General features: G+C 40.6%; 1 protein-coding gene across 2 annotated transcripts; it reads left to right on the forward strand.

Annotated features, from left to right (window-relative positions):
* The first annotated feature begins 1,090 nt into the window (after positions 1 to 1,090).
* Positions 1,091 to 19,452, forward strand: exoc1 (exocyst complex component 1). 2 transcript variants are annotated; one of them, XM_034709842.1, is made up of 19 exons: positions 1,091 to 1,145; positions 2,613 to 2,744; positions 2,834 to 2,964; positions 3,045 to 3,204; positions 4,869 to 5,056; positions 5,453 to 5,680; positions 5,765 to 5,897; positions 6,013 to 6,122; positions 8,865 to 9,014; positions 10,754 to 10,862; positions 11,386 to 11,430; positions 11,733 to 11,896; positions 14,338 to 14,451; positions 14,600 to 14,679; positions 14,780 to 15,008; positions 16,940 to 17,123; positions 17,198 to 17,397; positions 17,473 to 17,667; positions 19,062 to 19,452. In XM_034709842.1, exons 2-19 carry the CDS (start codon positions 2,621 to 2,623, stop codon positions 19,212 to 19,214), a joined length of 2,697 nt encoding a protein of 898 aa, XP_034565733.1. In that variant the 5' UTR covers positions 1,091 to 1,145; positions 2,613 to 2,620; the 3' UTR covers positions 19,215 to 19,452. The 2 variants fall into 2 exon arrangements, with proteins under 2 accessions (XP_034565733.1, XP_034565741.1); XM_034709850.1 differs by lacking the exon at positions 11,386 to 11,430 and having other exon boundaries at positions 19,062 to 19,447.
* The last annotated feature ends 16 nt before the right edge of the window (positions 19,453 to 19,468 follow it).

A 19,468-nucleotide genomic window follows, 5' to 3' on the forward strand; every position in this document is an offset into this window, starting at 1 on the left:
ATGCAATTTTTAAAATTTTTACATTTTTGTAGATTTTTAACGTTAACATTAAAATGTAACTCAACAGAGTATCAACATTTAAATCTGCTGAACTGAACTGAACTCTTTAAGGGCTCAAAATGAAGATGATTGTCCAAAGTCAAAGCATCAACAAAAATAATATTCAAATGCAAAGAAACTACTGTCTCTGCAGTACAACACACACTGATTTCAATAAAAGTCATTCCTCTGATATGGCAAATAGCCAATCATGTTTAAGAATTTCAGGGTGGCAACTGGGGTGGCCAATCAGTTTTCAGAGGTGGCCATGCCCCCCCCCCCCCCCCCCCCGGCCACCCCCTGGCTCCGCCCCTGCATGGAATGCTAATTTCTGTACATTAACTTATATGCACACTTCATGTGATGATTGTATTGAGACGATTATGAGAAAACAAAGGACACCAAAAAATTACTGGAATAATGTAGATATAAACATAATAACAGCTTGAAAGAAGAGCTGGACCTCTGATCCAAATGAAATGGGAAATTTTATTTTATTTTTTTTCAATTAGATGACAAGTTAGATACTTTTAAAAAAGTGTTCTCTCCCTTAAAATATATATATGAGTAACTACTAACTAGAGGATTAGGGATGAGCAGATTGATACTGTGGTCACTTTTTAAATACATACTGTCTGACTACAAGTCCACAGTGCATTATTTTGGTATTTCACTTGTTTTATTTATATTTAGGATGATTTAAAATTGGGCAAGTGTTGATTTTTTATTGTCATTAAAATTGTAAAGTCAATTTTCTTTTTTAAAGTGTTGTTCTTAATGTGGTCTGTGATTTACCTGTAAGTGCATTAATGTTATCATGTATATTTTATAATTTTGAAATATATTTATTATTTACAGAATTACACAGATTTTAAGGAGATGTTTGGTTAGGGTATCGGTGACGGTATTGATATAAATAATATAAAAAGTATTGGTGTTGTAATGAACTTAAAGTCTGGGCTGTTATCTCCCATCCTTAATTCCTTACTGAGAAGCTGCAGTAAAGTCCTGGATGCGGATGTTGACGACGTCACTACCACATGACAGCTGAATCCGGAAGTGGAAGGGCGGTGCTTCGCTAAGGGCTGGTGGGCTGACAAAACAAGGTAATAGCTGCTTTCTAAATCGTAACCTGTCAAAATACAGATACAGCGCAGTTTGATAAAACAAATCACGAACTAACGACATTAATTAGCTGGTGTAGCTACGACCTTTGTCGTCTTTATGTGCAGCTAACGTAGCAGATGCTAACAGTTGCTAGCTCCTTCATAACAGAACATCATTAGCCAGGAAGCTTGCAGACAGACAGAGAGGACAGCAGAGCTTAGATTGAGAGAGGATTCTTTGTCCTGTGTTTTTGTGAAGAATAAAGGACAGAAATGTGATTTTGAAATTGTTGTTTTATTGTTAGATGTGTTGGAGTTCATGTCATTACCTGTGGTGTCCTGTTAGCTCATATCAGCCCCCATTAGAAGAGAGACGCAGACGTTTAACCCTGATACAAGACCTGAGAGTCCTGCTCGGGTTTTTCATGTGTTCGATGTAAATGTTTGCATTTAGAGGCAAATTATATTAAACATTTGGACTAATATGTCTTTAAGGAAGGCTGACCAATCAAAACATGAGTCCAGTATATCCTCTTATTCTCTTATCAAACTACTTATTTATTTAATTACTTTTACAGCTTTTAAATGTATTGCTTTGATTATTGCATTTATTGTTTTCTTCTTCTTCTTCTTCTTCTTCTTCTTCTTCTTCTTCTACTTCTTCTTCTACTTCTTCCTGCTATTGTTACATTTTTTTTTTTTTTACATTTGTTAACTATTATGCCAATGATTATTATAACAAACATTATATTTGTATTATTGTTATATCATCATTAAAATCCTTATTTATTTTTTTTAAATTTTTGCTATTATTATTATTGACATTATCATTATTACTATTTTCATATTTGTTATTATTTCTTATCATCATTATTATTATTACTGTCATTATTATACAAATATAATTACTACTATTACTTGTATTATTATTATTATTATTATTACTATTGACACTATTATTATTTTATTCATTTCATATAATTATTTTTATTACTATTATTCTTATTATTTTTTTGTATTTTTATTTTATTTTTATTTTTAGTATTATTGTTATTAATATTATTATTATTATTATTACTATTGACACTGTTATTATTTTATTAATTTCATATAATTATTGTTATTACTATTATTATTATTTTTTGTTTTTGTATTTGTATTTTATAATTATTTTTAGTATTATTGTTATTAATATTATTATTATTATTATTATTATTATTATTTTTTATTATTATTATTATTTTTAGTATTATCTTATTAATATTATTATTATTATTATTATTATTATTATTATTATTATTGTCATTTCAATACGAATATAATAATAATTATTATTTTGTTGTAATAAGAACTATCTCACTGATACAGTGGTAGTAACAGCAGCTAACTGGTGTGTAAATCATGCAGATTGTAGATGTGAGTTTCTTATAATCATTGTTATAAATCCTGTTTTGTTTTGTATTACAGCATCCACCATGACAGCCATCAAGCATGCTCTGCAGCGGGACATCTTCACCCCCAACGACGAGCGTCTCCTCGGCATCGTGAACGTCTGCAAGGCGGGGAAGAAGAAGAAGAACTGCTTCCTGTGTGCAACAGGTAAGGGTGATGTCCCTTTGCAAACAGCTGCATGTTTGTGTTAATATCAGAGGTTTATGATTGTGAGATAATGTTCTTTTGTCTTTCAGTCTCCACAGAGCGGCCTGTCCAGGTGAAAGTGGTGAAAGTGAAGAAATCAGACAAAGGAGACTTTTATAAAAGACAGCTGACGTGGGAACTCCGAGATCTGACTGAAGTCGATGCCAAAGATGCGAGCAAGGTCAGAGAAAGCTCCTCTTTCAATTCACTCAATTGTTATTCACCGCTGGTTCCTCCCTCATGCTCTCCTCTCTGGTTCAGGAGAATCCTGAGTTCGACCTTCACTTCGAGAAGGTGTACCGCTGGGTGGCCAGCAGCACGGCGGAGAAGAACTCCTTCATATCGTGTATCTGGAAGCTCAACCAGAGATACCTGAGGAAGAAGGTGGAGTTTGTGAATGTCAGTTCTCAGCTGCTGGAAGGTAAGAACACCTTCTTCTTCCTGAAGTCTCTGCTGTGAGCGCACGCCTCTGTCCATGATTTGATTATATTTGTTTAAAGGCCTGCCTCTCTCTCTTAAACCAAAGTGGATGTGTGTTGTTATGTTTGATGTAGGGCTGGGCTATATGGCTGAAAACACAATCACATTTCACAGCAGTGTTTCTTAGGCTACGTTCACACTGCAAGGCTTAATGCTCAATTCCGATTTTTTGCTCAGATCTGATTTTTTGTTTGACTATTCACATGACCTCTATAATGTGACCTGTATCTGATTCCAGTGTGAACTGTTGGCGGCTCCGAACTGCCCCGCATGCGCAAAAGAACAGTAACAATGACGTCACATGCAGCTGTTTCACAAGTTCTTTCGATATACTTTCAAACACAGACCGGTTACGGTATGAACCCTCAAGATTTGCTTGTATGGAAGTGTCACCCCATGTATTTATAAGGTCCAAGACCTCGCTGTCCCTCCATTGACTTGCTCCTTCGTTGCTATCCTCCATTTTTGCAAGGCTACCGCCTCGCAGACTTGTGACGTGTGTCGCTATAAAGTGACGTGAAAGTATCAAATGCGCATCAAATCCGCCTTTTCCGTTCACACTGAGGTCACATGGAAAAAAATCTGATCTGTATCTGATTCAGGACCACATATGGAAGTGGTCTGATTTGAGTGTTCTCACTGCCTCTAAAAAATCTGACCTGGTCACTTGACCCCCAAAAATTCAGATTTGGGCCACTTTTGCCTGTAGTGTGAACATAGCCTGAGTCTCTCCTGTGTGCAGACACAGTGTATTTGGGTTTACCAAGGAGCTGATTCAAAACAAACCTGATGATTTAGCAGAAGTGTTTATGTACTCCAACTAAAAACATGTCCTCATGTTTATTCCTGCTTTATGATATCCAGAATTTATTTCAGATTTCGACCTCAGGATAGTTTTATATCGCCCAGCCCGACTTTGCCTCCCTGCTGGACTCTGTTTGATTTATTAAAAGCATGTTGAAGACGAGTTTCCTCCTCTTCTTCTCTGTGTCCTGGTTTGTGGCTTTCTGTGTTAAATTCTTCTTTATTCTCACTTTTCTCTCTTAAACTTTCTCTGGCCAGAACTTCCTAAAGCGGAAGGTTGGTAGGACTTAACTTCCCTCTCTCACCCCTCTCTCCATTTTTACCTCATGACCTGAAACCATCCCTCTCATTAGACTCTCTCACCTCCTCCTCAGAGTTCCTCCTGTTTGAGTTACATCATACTAAAAACGGAGCGGCATGATTTATTTATTTTAATAACAATAACACACATTGAGCTCATGTTTCTGTTTTCATTGATCATTTCACCTCGAGTCAAAGGATTGTTTATGGACATGTGTTCTTTCATTTATGTGATCTGACACAACTTTGTATAAAGAGTTTAAAACCTCTTTTTTTAAGTTTCAGAGAGATATTTCGTAGCTTCTTTAGAGATCGAGTAACTGTTAGTCATTGAGTTCCGTTCATTTAAAAAGTTTCAGACGTGATCATGATTTTATTTTTCACATCTCACTCTCACTTTTCGTATTTTCGTCTGTAGCCGTCGGTATAAAACCTGTTTATTTTAACGTTTCATCACGCATCTTAATTTCCTCTCATTTCCGTCTCTCCTCACGGGATCAGAGTCGGTGCCGAGCGGTGAGAGTCAGAGCGTTGCGGGCGGCGATGAGGACGCTCTGGACGAGTACCAGGAGCTGAGCACCAGAGAGGAGCAGGATATCGAGGGCATGATGGAGATGTGCGAGTTCGCCGTCTCCAACGCCGAGGCCTTCGCGGAGCAGCTCTCCAGGGAGCTGCAGGTCCTGGACGGGGTGAGTGAAGCAACGTAGACGAGAATAGTGTTCATGAGGAAGCATGGAAAGAAGAGACGTACTCTCTCAGTCCCTCTTTGTTGATGCAATGCCCTCATGCTGGATCAAAACAAGAAGTCTGAACTGTAAAACTGCAATCTGAGAAGGAAAACAGTTTGAAATCAAAAGAAATGGTTAAAATAATGAGGCCTAAATCTAAACAATTAAATCTGCTGCTGAAAAACTCCAGAAAAGACAAACACGATCATGTTCAAAATCAATAAGCTCTGTTTATCTGCATCAAAAAGCTTAATGCAACAGATTAGGACTTGGTTCCTGTGTCAGGGTGGAGATAAAGGATCAGGAGACCCTGAAGTGAAAGATTGAAATACTCTATTCCTGGTTTTCTGCTTTTAGGCCAACATCCAGTCCATCATGGCATCGGAGAAGCAGGTGAACATCCTGATGCACTTGCTGGACGAGGCTCTGTCCGAAGTGGACACCATCGAGGGGAAGCTGAGCAGCTATGAGGAGATGCTGCAGAGCGTCAAGGAGCAGATGGACCAGATCTCCCAGAGCAACCGCCTGATCCAGATCAGCAACACCAACAACGGCAAGCTACTCGACGAGATCCAGTTTGTAGTGGTGAGAAAGGAACAAGCTACAACTTTGCCATCCTCTTTTGGGTTTTTTGCACCTTGTTTGACTGTGGTGTCCTTCCTCCTGCAGAACTACATGGACCTGTCAAAGGGACACATCAGAGCCCTGCAGGAGGGAGACCTGATGTCTCCTAAAGGCATCGAGGCCTGCATCAACGCCTCTGAAGCTCTTCTGCAGTGCATGAATGTGGCCCTCAGACCTGGTCAGTCTGCACGTGCTCTCTTGACGCTTTTAGGAGTTTCAGGTTATCTTCTGTGTGTGCAAAGTGATCAGGACTCAGGAGTTAGTATCTCATGGAGGGCTTTCTCTCTCTGCAGGCCACGATAAGCTGATGGCCGTGACGCAGCAGCAGCTCCTGTTCGCTGAGCTGAGAGACACCTTCGCACGCCGCCTCACCAATCATCTCAACAACGTGTTTGTTCACCAGGTAACGAGCTCATCACGAGTAGCATCACTCTGCTTTCTCAGCTGCTTTTTTAGAGGGTCAGTCCCATCTTACAGACAGGACTCAGTCTGATCTCATCTGACACACATCTGCTGAGACCGTGTTGGAGAGAGGGATAGAGGGAGATGAAGAGAGAGAGATGATAGTGGTGAGACGGATAGTAGTAGTTGTAGCAGCTGGAGTCTGGAACGTCCAGAGCAGCAGGCTGTCTACGGCAGAGATTTAAAGATGTGCAAAAACTTCAAATAGATTCATGTACGAGAGTTTTTTCCTTCTTTTTTGTCCGATCAATCATCTCATGGTAAAAAAAAAAACCTTGCTGGTTCTTAAAGAGGCAAGACCCTGTACTCGTCTAGTGTACTGTAGTTTGAAAAAGCTCCGCCTGAAGAAGCTCCAATTTTTATGCATCTAGGTTAAACTTGTGACAGACCACGCCCTCTTTTTCCCCTCCCTATGAGGTAGTTTTGCAGCATGTTAAAGGCACAGTGAGGAGTTTTCATGTTGTGTGATTCTGGCGCCCCCTCTGGATGAAGTCGGTAGTGTTTTTTCCAGCTTGCAGACTACATTTCCCATGAGCACCGTCACCCTCTGTGATAGAGATGAATCTTCTTTTTAATCCTACTTTTCTTTGGGGTGAGGTCATGTGTAGATTTGAAGCTACGTTGGATTATGAACTGTAACGTAACAACAACTTCACTTTGTAAACTTTGATTTATTACCATTAGCTAGCTTACAGAAGGTGAGCAGACACACTGATGTTCCACTTTAAATTGTGACTGCGCTAACTGACGACTTTCAACTTCTGTGGTTGACGTACTTAAGAAAAGAGGACACGTAGCTTTCCTTGTGAATGTCCGCTTGTTCGTAGCGTCTTTAAGGTCTTGTTTGGTTCAAGCTGCTCCATACTCAACATCTGATGTCATTCATAGACTGTATAAATTATGGACGTAGTATCCATGACGTCACCCATCTGTTTCTGAAGCGCTGTTTTGAGGCCAGTCGGCGGCGGCAGCCATATTGGAAATGTTGAACTCAATATAACTGCTGTGGAGCGAGTGTGAGGAAAGAGGCGGGCTTTGAGCCTCAGTTAAAGTGTTCCCGCCTGTCAGTCAAGTCAGCTGTGCCTCTCACCGGAAGACTTGTAATCTTGATATCTCCGAAATTGCCACGTTAGAAAAAAAATACACCTCCCGTACAGGGCGTGCCGGTTGAGAAATGAGCTATCCATATTAAACTCGTTTTTTGAACCAGGCTGTAAACGTGTTTATTTCTGCTGTAAAGATCGGCTTTTTTGAATTAGTGTGAATGTGGTTTCCGGTACTTCCGTAGCCAGCCAGACCAAAGGTTGCCGCTTGATTATCAACTGTAACGTAACAACAACTTCACTTTGTAAACTTGGATTTATTATTGTTAGTTAGCTTACAAAAGGTGAGCAGATGTACCGGTGTTATGGTTTAATTTGTGACCATGCTAACTGGTGACTTTCAGCATCTGGGGTTGACGAACTTAAGAAAAGAGGACACGTGGCTGTCCTTTTGAGTGTCCACTTGTTCGTTTTAATATGAAAATATACTCAAAGGATACGTTTTTAAAGTCTTGTTTGGTCCAAACTTCTCTGTAATCAACATCTGATGTAACTGTGACAACCACTGACGCCTTCCGTTGAAAGTCACCAGTTAGCAGGGTCACAATTAAAACCGGAACACCGGTGCGTCTGCTAAACCAAAACCGAAACATCCGTTAATTGTTACCTGTCACAGCCCAAGTGTCATGACATGAGCTCCAGTATCCCAATAAATGTCTGAATAATGTAAATAAACACGTGGTTTAATCCTTTAGTCCTTAAAGAGTAGTGAAGCATTTAAAACTCCTTACTGTGCCTTTAATTTGTTCTTTTATGGTGACTCTCTGGTTGTTTGTAACTCCTCAGGATGGAAAGAAACACTCAGTTTAAGGTCTTTATGTTGTTGCAGAACGCTGCACTCACTCTCTCTCACCTTCATGGACTTCCTGTCGAGCCCCGACTCTCTTCCTGTGCTTCCTAGTGTCGTTTCCTTCTCGTTGTGTCCTTCCTTTCTTGTCTCTCTCTCTCTCACCCCCTCTCTTTCTGTCTCTCTCTGTCTCTCTGTGTGTTGCTCACGTTGAATCATCCCACTCTGCTCTCTGTCTCTGTGTCAGTTCAACCACTTCAGTCACTTCAAAATGACCATCCCTCAGTTCTATAGGTCCTCCTGTCTGTCGCTTCCAGTGAGTACCCTCACAGCACTGCCCCCCCTCCTCTCTGCTGATGTTTGATCTCTCACTCCACCTCACATCTCATCACCTCCCGTAGCTTTAAAAGAATGCATGGGTAATGTTTCTAACTTCTTAACATGTGGTCTGAAAGCCGAAGAGGCTCATCTTCCTCGTCCCTCATCGACACCGTTCTGCACTCAGCTGACGGCTCTGTTTGTGTTTGGGCGCTAACCTGGCTTCATATCATTAAACATGTGCCTGTCTGCTCTGCGCGCATGTCTCGCTGCACAAACTGAACAAGACTACAGAGAGGGAAAAGTCACTTCTGCTTCCAGATGTACAGTTTTAAAAAACATCTGGTCTCATGGTCGTGCAGGTAACGTATCCACCTGCAGATGTTTGTGAGAGGAAGCAGACGTGTTGTGAGCGTTTGTGTGGAAACAGGATTTAATTTATTTGTTTTTGTGATCATCTCAATCTGTCACTCAGGGCCACGATCAGAGCTCCACTCTGTCGCAGCACACGGCCGAGATGATGCTGCCCAAACACAGCCCCCTGCACCGGGACCTGCTGCGCTACGCCAAGCTCATGGAGTGGCTGAAGAACACGCACAGGGAGAAGTACGAGGGCCTGTCCAGGGTCAGTGATTCAAACACAAAATGCATGTTTGTTCGTTTTTTTACAGAGCTGAAGGAGAAGATTGACAAGACTCTGGTTACTCAAACATCTGTAAAGTGATATCAAACTCAGTGCTTCTGATATGAAGCTGCAGCAGAGTGAAATGTTAGCAGACAGACAAACCTCTTTTATGCAGTGACGGTGATGAAAATGTGAAGGTGCATCATTTGCTGTCACTGCAGAGAGGAAGAGAGATTTCCAGAATAAGATTAAATGCAAAGTGTTTAATGCCAAACGAAGAAATTGGTCTTGGTTTGATGGTGCATGAAATAAAAACTAAAGAAGCAGGGGTGTCTGGGCTCAGCCTTAGAGATAGGGTCGGGATCTCATACACCCGGGAGAGGCTCAAAGTAGAGCCACTGCTCCTCTGCATCGAGAGGAGCCAGATGAGGTGGTTCGGTCATCTGGTTAGGATGACTCCTGGACGTCTCCCTGGGGAGGTGTTTCGGGCATGTCCATCTGGAATGAGACCACGGGGAAGACCCAGGACATGTTGGCGACGTTATATCTCTCAGCTGGCCTGGGAACGCCTCGGTATCCTCCTGAAGGAACTGGTGGAGGTGGCCGAGGAGAGGAGTGTCTGGGCTTCCCTGCTGAGACTGCTGCCCCTGCGACCCGAACTCGAATAAGCACAGAAAGATGGATGGATGGATGAAACATGAATAGTATACTAAATGCTAATTTAAAAAAAAAAAAAGAATATAAAAATGTTTTAGCTGTGCAGAAGTCCTGAATGTGCAAAATGCTGATCAGAGAAATGTTTTGGACCTTTTCTGCACCACTTCTTAGCCTTAAAGCTAAGCTAAGCAGAGCTAAGGCCTTTGCACACTGAGTCAGTTTCATTCATCCGAAATTGAATTTCATGTTTTGTCAGAAATGTTTGCACGCTGACTCCGAAACTTTCATATGTCACTACTACTTCCTTACCATGAATATATCCCAAAATTTCCAATTTTTTTAAAGAAGGTTTCTTAATAAATTTTGACTAATTAAAAATATTTTCACTGACATTTTTACTTTTTTATTTTATTTTTTTATTGACATTTCTGGAATTTTTTGGAAACTTTCTGAGATAAATCTTCAAAATGCCTCAAAAAGTATCCATGAAAATGTTGAAAAATATTCAGTGAAAATATCAGAAAGCTTTCCGATTAAAATTGCTTGAAGTTATCAATTACTTTTTTTCAATATTTAAAATTAAACTTTAAAATGTTCAAAATCCAAAATTTCTGAAAGTAAAAAAAAAAAATCAGTTATTTTATTCCTCTGTCTGATTCACTTATTGAGTCCTGGGAGATCCTGTCTGAAGATCCACTGATGCAGGAGTCTATGCACACTCATCTGCTTCATGCTTCAACTATGCTGTTCGCTGCTCATCAGGATCGATTGCTTTGCAGAAATGTGTTGTTTTCCCTTCAATGTGTGATTCCAGTGTTGATCTATCATAACAAACTCACCACTGAAACTCACCTGGAAGTGATCAGGATGATTCTGCAGCAATGTGAAACTCTCCTTGCTCTCGTCTCGTTTGCAGGAGTGAATGGAAGATAAACGCATCAAACTCAGTGTGCAAACGCCATTAATGTTCTCCCTTCAGTCTTATAGGGTTTAAAATATCACCTAAAATCTTGTGCATCTGATATCAAAGTCTTGGAGTTCACATCTAAACATCAACGTTAATGTCTTCTGTCTCTTTCCAGACCTACGTCGACTACATGAGCAGATTATACGAACGAGAAATCAAAGACTTCTTTGAGGTCGCTAAAATAAAAATGGCGGGAACGACGAAGGAGGCGAAGGGCAAGTTTGGTAAGAACGAGTATTAACGGAGAAAAAAGCATGCACTTGATTTAAGCTCCTCTCTTCCTTATGTTTTGCATCCTGAGGTTATCTTTCAGGGTATTCGTGTTGCATTATTCAACTTCAACGTTAATCTTGTGAAGTAAAAAATAAACCGCTCGATCTTCTGCACTTTTTCCTGTTAAAAAAGCTTTGTTTCTGAACTGTTTGTTAAAGTCCTGCGTGTTGTTTGACCTCTGACATGTTTGAATCCTTCCTCTGTATTTAAACTCAAACAAGGACTCCAGGTTTAGAGATCTCTGCTTCTTGCACTCTGTGTCAGCTTCTCCTGCTGAAAACAAACAGAAATAAGAATTTGTTTTCAATCTGAGCTACAAACATACCTCAACCACTGCAGTGCACGTCAGCGTATATATGTAGCTGTGTACGTCTAACATCTAGCCTCACCTCCCTCCCCCCTCCTCCCCCATGCTGCATGTTTAAAGCCTAACCTGTCTCTGTCTCTGATGCCTGCCTTTCTAACTGGCTGCAGCCACGCTTCCGCGGAAAGAGAGTGCTCTCAAACAGGAAACGGAAAGTAAGTACGACAATTGGACAGAGCTGTTGCTCTGTCGATTACCCTCTCTGCTTTTTACCACTGTGTCTTAAATAGCTGCACTAAAGGAAGCTCTGCACTACTCTGATGCACACCTCTGTACGCTCTGCCAACCATTACCTCGCTATGTAGAGAAACCTTCACACGGCAGCTGATGCATCATCACATACTCAAATACACGCTTTAAAAGCTAACGTAGTGTAATATGTAGATGTTTGATGTGTGGTTCTTGTGATTCATTACTTCACTACATGTCAGATTGAACGTGCCGTGTTTGTCTTCAGGCCTTCATGGCAGTTCTGGAAAGCTGACAGGCTCCACCTCCAGCCTGAACAAGCTGACGGTGCAGGGCTCCAACAGCCGGCGCTCTCAGTCCTCCTCTCTGCTCGACATGGGCAACATGTCCGCCTCCGACCTGGACGTGGCCGACAGGACCAAGTTTGATAAGGTGACACCGGCAGAGATTCAGTCTAAACATAACTAAATGATGGTGCCAGGTGGGAGGAGTTAGCTGTAATGACAGAGGCGGGAAGAAACTAGAGGGATGCATCGTTACATAAAGAGGTGTCACGTTTTTAAAAAATATTAAAATATATTGGGCAGCTAACATGCGCTGTCTCCTGTTTTGGAGACATTTTTACGGCAGTGGGTGGCTGTCCGGAGTGGGTGGCACTGGAGCTGAACTCTGTTCAAAACTTTGCTCTTCCAGCCTTGCTTAGATCATCACTCCTTTCCTCAATCGCTTCAGTAGAAAATCCTGTAATCAGACATTTTTTGAGAATATGGAGTCAGTTCAGAAAACATTTTAACCTGCTCAGCTTCTCACTCTCAAGCCCTATCCTACACAACCCTCTATTTCAACCCTCTGACCCTCTCTGCTTGATCCTGCATTTCAAGAATGGCACAGACAGGGCATGAGGTGTTTCAAAGACTTATTTGTGGATAACAGTTTTATGACATTCAAACAGAATAAGGCATTTCCTCCAATCAAAGGTACAAAGTCTTCCTGTGGCATCTGGAATGAGTGTACTGGACGAGGTTCTTGACCTGGATCCAACAAGCAAAGTTTTAAAATCAACCATCTACAATATGCTTACAGGTCTAAGACATGCTCCCCTCGACAGAATAAAGGCTGATTGGGAACAGGATCTGAGCCTTTCTCTTTCAGAGGATGCCTGGGACTCTGTCCTTAAACTTATGAATTCAACATCCCTTTGTGCCCGCCACTGCCTATTGCAGTTCAAGGTTGTGCACAGGGCCCATATATGTAAAGAGCAAGCTGTCCCGTTTTTATCCAAATGTCAGCCCCTACTGTGACAAATGTAAGATAGGTGACGCCTCCCTTGTCCACATGTTCTGGACGTGTCCCAGTCTGGAAAATTCTGGAGAGAGGTGTTTCAGACCTTGTTTCAAATTCTTGACATCACCTTAGAGCCGAACCCTCTGGTGGCCATTTTTGGTACTACTGGAGAGGATGACGTGCGTCTGACTCCATTTAAAAGTCGTACTCTGGCTTTTACATCACTCTTGGCCAGGCGTGCAGTTTTGCTGAGATGGAGGGATGCTGCCCCGCCCACCCACCCACAGTCAGTGGCTGAGGGACATCATGTCCTGCTTAAACCTTGAAAAGATCTGCTATTTAGTCACTGGCTGCAGTAAAAAGTTCATTGAAATGTGAGGACCTTTTATGGAGCACTTTCAGCAACTTCAGTCAATTTAAGAAGCACCCTCCTTCTTTGTCTTTGACCTTACAATCTTCATCTCTATAACCTTTATTTATTTATTTATTTTTACGTTCTTTTATTTTATGTATTTCCACCCAAATATTGTTTTGTCTAGTACCATTGTAATCCTCCAAAATAACCGACAATCTGACTTCCAGCACTAGAACGCTGTTTACTCCAGGACTGTTCTACTAAATGTTTGCACTATGGAGCCCCTATACGGACATTGGGACTGTTGGGTTATGAAGGATAGGTTTTATGCTAGAACCAGCTGATCTCATCGTGCAGTTTTCTGGGTACATTTTGTATATTTGTCTATATGTGAAAATCACCAAAAAAAAATATTGAGGTAAAAAATATATATATATATATAAAAATATGAGATGTACCACTTTGTCCACAGGGGGCGCTAAATCAGCACAGAAAGTTACTCACTGGAGCTTTAAATAAACATAACTATAATCAGAGAAACGATCGTTAAAGCTGATCAAAAATAAGTGATGCTACGACACTTTTGTTTTCAATTCCTTAAAAGGTTATGAGCTGTCTTCCCCTTTAATCTTTAGTTATTAAATCAAGTAAAAAAACAACTAAATGATGAAATTTAAAATTAAAATCATCGTTTTATATAATAATTCCTAAAAACTCTCAGTTTCATGTGTGTTTAAGTGCGTACATGTCAAACACTGACAGTGATAACAATGAAAAGTCTACTTTATTGGATTTAAACATCCACTCTCAATTTGGTGACGTTCTGATCTTGTTTTCCACGACCAGGTGCATGTGATAAGGTGTATTCTGGCCTTTGGTTTAACTGTTTTCTTTATTCTAAGAATTATTCTGCAGTAAAATATTTTTATTAAGCATCTATATCATAAACTAATCGTGTTAAAGTAATGAAACATTATGGTTGTATCTTCAGGTAGGGGTATCTTGATGTTTAGGTGCATTGGGTCCTCCAATGTGAGCTCAGCTAGCAGGTAGGGGGCTACTAGCTGAGATGCTACGGACTCAGATGCAACAAGTCAACGAAACAAGAACTGTCTGACTATAATATACGTTGTCAGTAGTTGTAGTTGTTTCCAAGAAGCTCCAAACTAAGGAGTTAATAATTATCTACATTAAACTAATACTAATTAAGGGTTGTTTGTTTTTGTCTCTGCAGATATTCGAGCAGGTCCTCAGCGAGCTTGAGCCTCTGTGTCTCGCAGAACAAGACTTCATCAGCAAGTTCTTCAAGCTGCAGCAGCACCCGACTGTTATTCCTCCTCTGGCTCAGGTAAGTCTGTGATCAGGTGCTGGAAACTCTGAAATATTTATACTTATATGTGGGGATATTTTCGTACCTTGGAGCGTCGTCTGTCAGAGCGACACAGACGCTGGTGTTTGTTTGGTGTCGTCATGTTTTATGTCTCACCTCTTGTCAGCCTGAAACAGAAGAATCAGACGGAGGCACGCCATCCAGAGTGGCCCCTCAGGCTGAGCACAGACACTCTCTGTCATCAGAGTGAGTACTGTCACATCCTCCTGCTGATGTAACGCGTCCTAACTGCCACAAACATGATTCATATTGTCGCCTTGTTGTCCTGAACTCTGTGTGTCTGCAGGAAAGATCTGGTGCGCCTGATGATGAATAAAATCTTCCAGAGCATCGAGACGGAGCTCAACAGTCTCATCGCTCTGGGGGACAAGATCGACAGCTTCAACTCTCTGTACATGCTGGTGAAGATGAGCCACCATGTGTGGACGGCCGAGAACGTCGACCCGGCCTCGTACCTCAGCACCACTCTGGGAAACGTGCTTGTTACTGTCAAGAGGAACTTTGACAAATGCATTGTGAGTAGAGAGGAACTGTCCCGATCTGAACTCACAGATCAGTCTCATAAAACATCAGAGCGTCTTTTTCACTGATGGAGATATTCTGAGCTTGATCTGATGTGATCAGCTTTCAAACAGTGGTGTTACATCACAGCTTTAATGACACAACGCAACAAGTTCAGCTGTCATCACCGACTTATTTAGCCGTGTGTGTGAAGGAGCAAACTGTTGCTGTGAATTAACACACACACACACACACACACACACACACACACAAACACAACAGATGCAGTAGAAGGTGAGGAAATCTATAGGAATAATCACAGTCAGAGAGCAGGCAGGGGCAATTACGTTTACATTATGCAACCAGTGTTCTGTCTAGTTGTGCTGCAAGGTCCAAAATTGCAAAAGGATAGTAGAGGCAATCAGTTTGAGCTACTTATTTATGTTTTTTGATCATGCACAGAGGTAAGTGTGCTGTAAGAATAAGGCATGCATGTTTTAAAACTCTGAAATTTAAGATTTCTGGAGAAGTGTGTCTCAGTATACCAATACCCCCTCTCAAATAATGCTCCCAGCACACTTTTATCACATTATATTCCTCACTACTCTCTCCATTGCATCATCAAAGTACAGAGATCATGTTTCAATATCCTACTACACGATCCTTGAGTAGGATCAGGAGGAGCGGATCAAATAATGCTACCAGAGCGGAAAAGCCATTGACTGTATAAAATATGGACGTAGTATCCGTGATGTCACCCATCTGTTCCTGAACGCTGTTTTGAAGCCAATCGACGGCGGCAGCCATATTGGAAATGCGGAACTCAACCAGGCAGAGTGTGACGTAAAGGGGCGGAGTTTGAGCCTCAGAGCCAACAGCTATGTGTTCCTGACCGGGAGTCACGTCAGTCATGTCCTTATTTGGGCAAAAAATCTGACTCTTAATATCTTCTGAACTGTCACGTTAGAAAAAACTTCACCCCCCGTACAGTGTATACCGATAGAGAAACTAGCTGCTGTAGCCAAGCCGTTTTTTGAACCAGGCTGTAAACATGTTTATTAATGCTGCAAAGATAGTCTTTTTTGAATTGGCGTCTATGTGGTTTCTGGTGTTTCTGCAGCCAGCCTCAAGTGGATTCTCGATGAATTGCAGTTTATAACACTTCCGCATGGGCTTTTCAGTTTGAGACTTGAGGTTGCCGCTTGGTAAAAGCGCTCAAATTTCGTCTCTACGCATGCGCAAAGCCGCTAGCTAGCACTTCACATTCGGACGCACAATTCGATAGAACACCGGTGTGACCCCGTAAAAGCGGCACATAACGGGATGAAAACGACTTAAACACAAAGTGAGAGAGCCTTACACTCTCTTCTCCACTCCAATATTTCCCCTTTTCACTTTTTTGTCGATATTTTCAGTTACTTTTAGATATAACGGCTAAAAATGTCATCGAAGCATACTCGAGCGTCGTTTGCTAACTGCTTTTGAATTAACTTTATTGCGATCGTTGACAAAAACACAGCGGTGCATTTACGAAGGTGTACATTTAACATTAATCAAAAAATCAAAAAACAAATAGAATAAAGTTTTTAAAACATATTTAAGAGGATTAGCATTTTAAATATTTGATAAAACTGTAAAAGTGACGTCATGCCAAACAGTGCCTTTTCCGTGTCGTCACTTCCACTTGAAATACTCCGTCAATAAGATGTCACAAAAATCTGCATTAATGCATTTTTCTTCATGCATTTCAGAATTATTCAATTTAACACATAAAAATACATAGATTTTGATAACTGAGATGTATTTGAGAGGGAGCAGCTCCATTATTTCAAAAAATACAATCATCTGCAGAAACTTCATGCTTACTTTTCACTTTTTAAGATGGTTTACTTACAATTTATCACAGTATTTTGTGTATTTAATTCTGTCTTTCTCTCTCACACAGTCCGGTCAGATCAGACAGATGGAGGAAATCAAGATTTCCAAGAAAAGCAAAGTGGGCATCCTTCCTTTCGTCACTAACTTTGAGGAGTTTGCTGAGCTCGCTGAAACCATCTTCCGTAACGCAGAGCGCAGAGGGGATCTGGATAAAGCTTACGTCAAACTCATCCGGGCTGTCTTTGTAAACGGTGAGATTAATTAAATGTCCTTAATACTTCTGGGAACGCTGGAAACAAGCTCTGATCCTCGATTCTGTTTGCAGTGGAGAAAGTGGCCAGTGAGAGCCAGAAGACTCCGCGGGACGTCGTGATGATGGAGAACTTTCACCACATCTTTTCCACGCTGTCACGTCTAAAGATCTCCTGCCTGGACGCAGAGAGACGAGAGGCCAAACACAAATACACCGACCACCTGCAGTCCTACGTCATCAACTCTCTGGGACAGCCTCTAGAGAAACTCAACGTAAGCCGGAGCGTTCACTGATTCACCATCGGGATGAGACCGCTCTGTAACCTGCATCTTTCTTCTCTCTTGCAGCATTTCTTCGAGGGAGTCGAGGCTCGTGTAGCTCAGGGCGTGCGCGAGGAGGAGGTGAGCTACCAGCTGGCCTTCAACAAACAAGAGCTGCGTAAAGTCATCAAAGAGTATCCGGGAAAAGAGGTGAAGAAGGGACTCGACAACCTGTACAAGAAGGTGGACAAACATCTGTGTGAAGAGGAAAGTCTGCTACAGGTGAGGGGTTCAAAATAAATACCAAGTTACATAAACTACGTCATAGTTCATGGGCTCAACTATCCCCCATAATATGTTATTGGCAACATTATTGATGAGGCGGGTTGATGCTACTTCCTATAAATCAGTACAGATTAGTTTAGAGATACAGTATGTTCTTACTGATTAGTAAAAACGAACACAAAAACATAAAGAATTGTGCAACTTCACCGTAAGCAACCAAGTCATGAACTAACTACAGGAAGTCCCCGGCCAAAGCTCTTAATTATTGATTATCAACCAGCAACACACATTAAAGGACAGATTTAAGGCTCTGACTCTGAGTTTACCTTCTGTGAAAAAATATATATCTATGTACTCTTTTCTTTAAAATTTTGCACATTTATCATTGCACATGAAAATTTGAACCTCTGTTTACTTCCCAAAAAAATCATGCTCCATTACAAATTGCACCTTTTTTATTGCACATGAAAAAATTGGAACATTTACAATTGCACATTTGATTTTGCACATTTTTGACTACACATTAATTTTTTTCCTCATATTATCGCACATAAAAATGTGCTACTACAGTACATAAAAGTTTCACACCGATTGATAACACAAACATTGTGTGCATATATTATTTCACATTTATCTTTTTTTAATAAGATAATGGTACATTCACAATTTGCTACTTTATTAATGCACATACATATTATGCACTGGTGTATTTGCACTTTTTAATTTTGCCCCAATATTGACCACGGAAGTTTTACACTTATATTGTTGCACATTATTATTTTGGTCCTCTTTCATTGCACATAAAAATTGTGCATCTATAAAGCTGCACATACAATTTTACATCCTCATTGCACATTGAATTTTGCACCTACCTGATTGCACATTTAGTTGTTGCATTTTTAATGTTGCACATGAAAATGTGCACCAGCATGAAGATTTTGCACTTTTATTATTTCACATTAAAAATGTGTAATTATTTATTGGCACATTTAAATTATGCACATATAATTCTAAATGGTATTATTTCACATTCAAATTATGCCCACATTTGAATCTTGCCTCCATATTTCACATGTTAATATTGCACATATAATATCCAACATGAAAATTTTACACTTATATTGTTGCACATGAATACTTTGGTCCTCTTTTATTTCACTTGAAACACATTAAAATATTATTGCACATATACATTTTCCACCTGTTTTATTGCAGCTGACCCCATGCTCACAAAGTGTAAAGTAAACCTAATAAGACATGGAATTTAAAGACAGCTTGGCCCTGTTTTTCTTTGACTTCAGATTAAAGCTTGTGTAAAACTTGATCAAGTATCACATCTGTGAATTTAAATTGAACCTCCTCACTCTGTACTTCATGTCTGACTCCACCAGGTGGTATGGCACTCCATGCAAGACGAGTTCATCCGTCAGTACAAGCACTTTGAAGACCTGATTGGCAGGTGTTACCCTGGATCTGGAATCACCATGGAGTTCACCATCCAGGACATGTTGGAGTATTTCTCAAGCATCGCTCAGTCTCATTAACTCTGCACTTTGATTCTCTGCTGCCTCACACTGACAGGAGATTCACTCACTACTCAGAAAACTGTAATGTTATTAGGATGACAAACATTTCCTTTGTGTTTGCAGATTTACCTGCATCATAAGCGTGCCTGTTCCTTTAAGATTCAAACACTGCTCTAAATTCTGTTTGCGCTGTATTGCTGTTATTTCTTTATGCCATATGTACATAATAAAGTCTCATTTGCTGACAAATCAAAAACTGTGTCAGATAATGT

The sequence above is a fragment of the Notolabrus celidotus genome, chromosome 2, assembly GCF_009762535.1.
Source record: "Notolabrus celidotus isolate fNotCel1 chromosome 2, fNotCel1.pri, whole genome shotgun sequence".
In the NCBI taxonomy this organism is placed as follows: domain Eukaryota; kingdom Metazoa; phylum Chordata; class Actinopteri; order Labriformes; family Labridae; genus Notolabrus; species Notolabrus celidotus.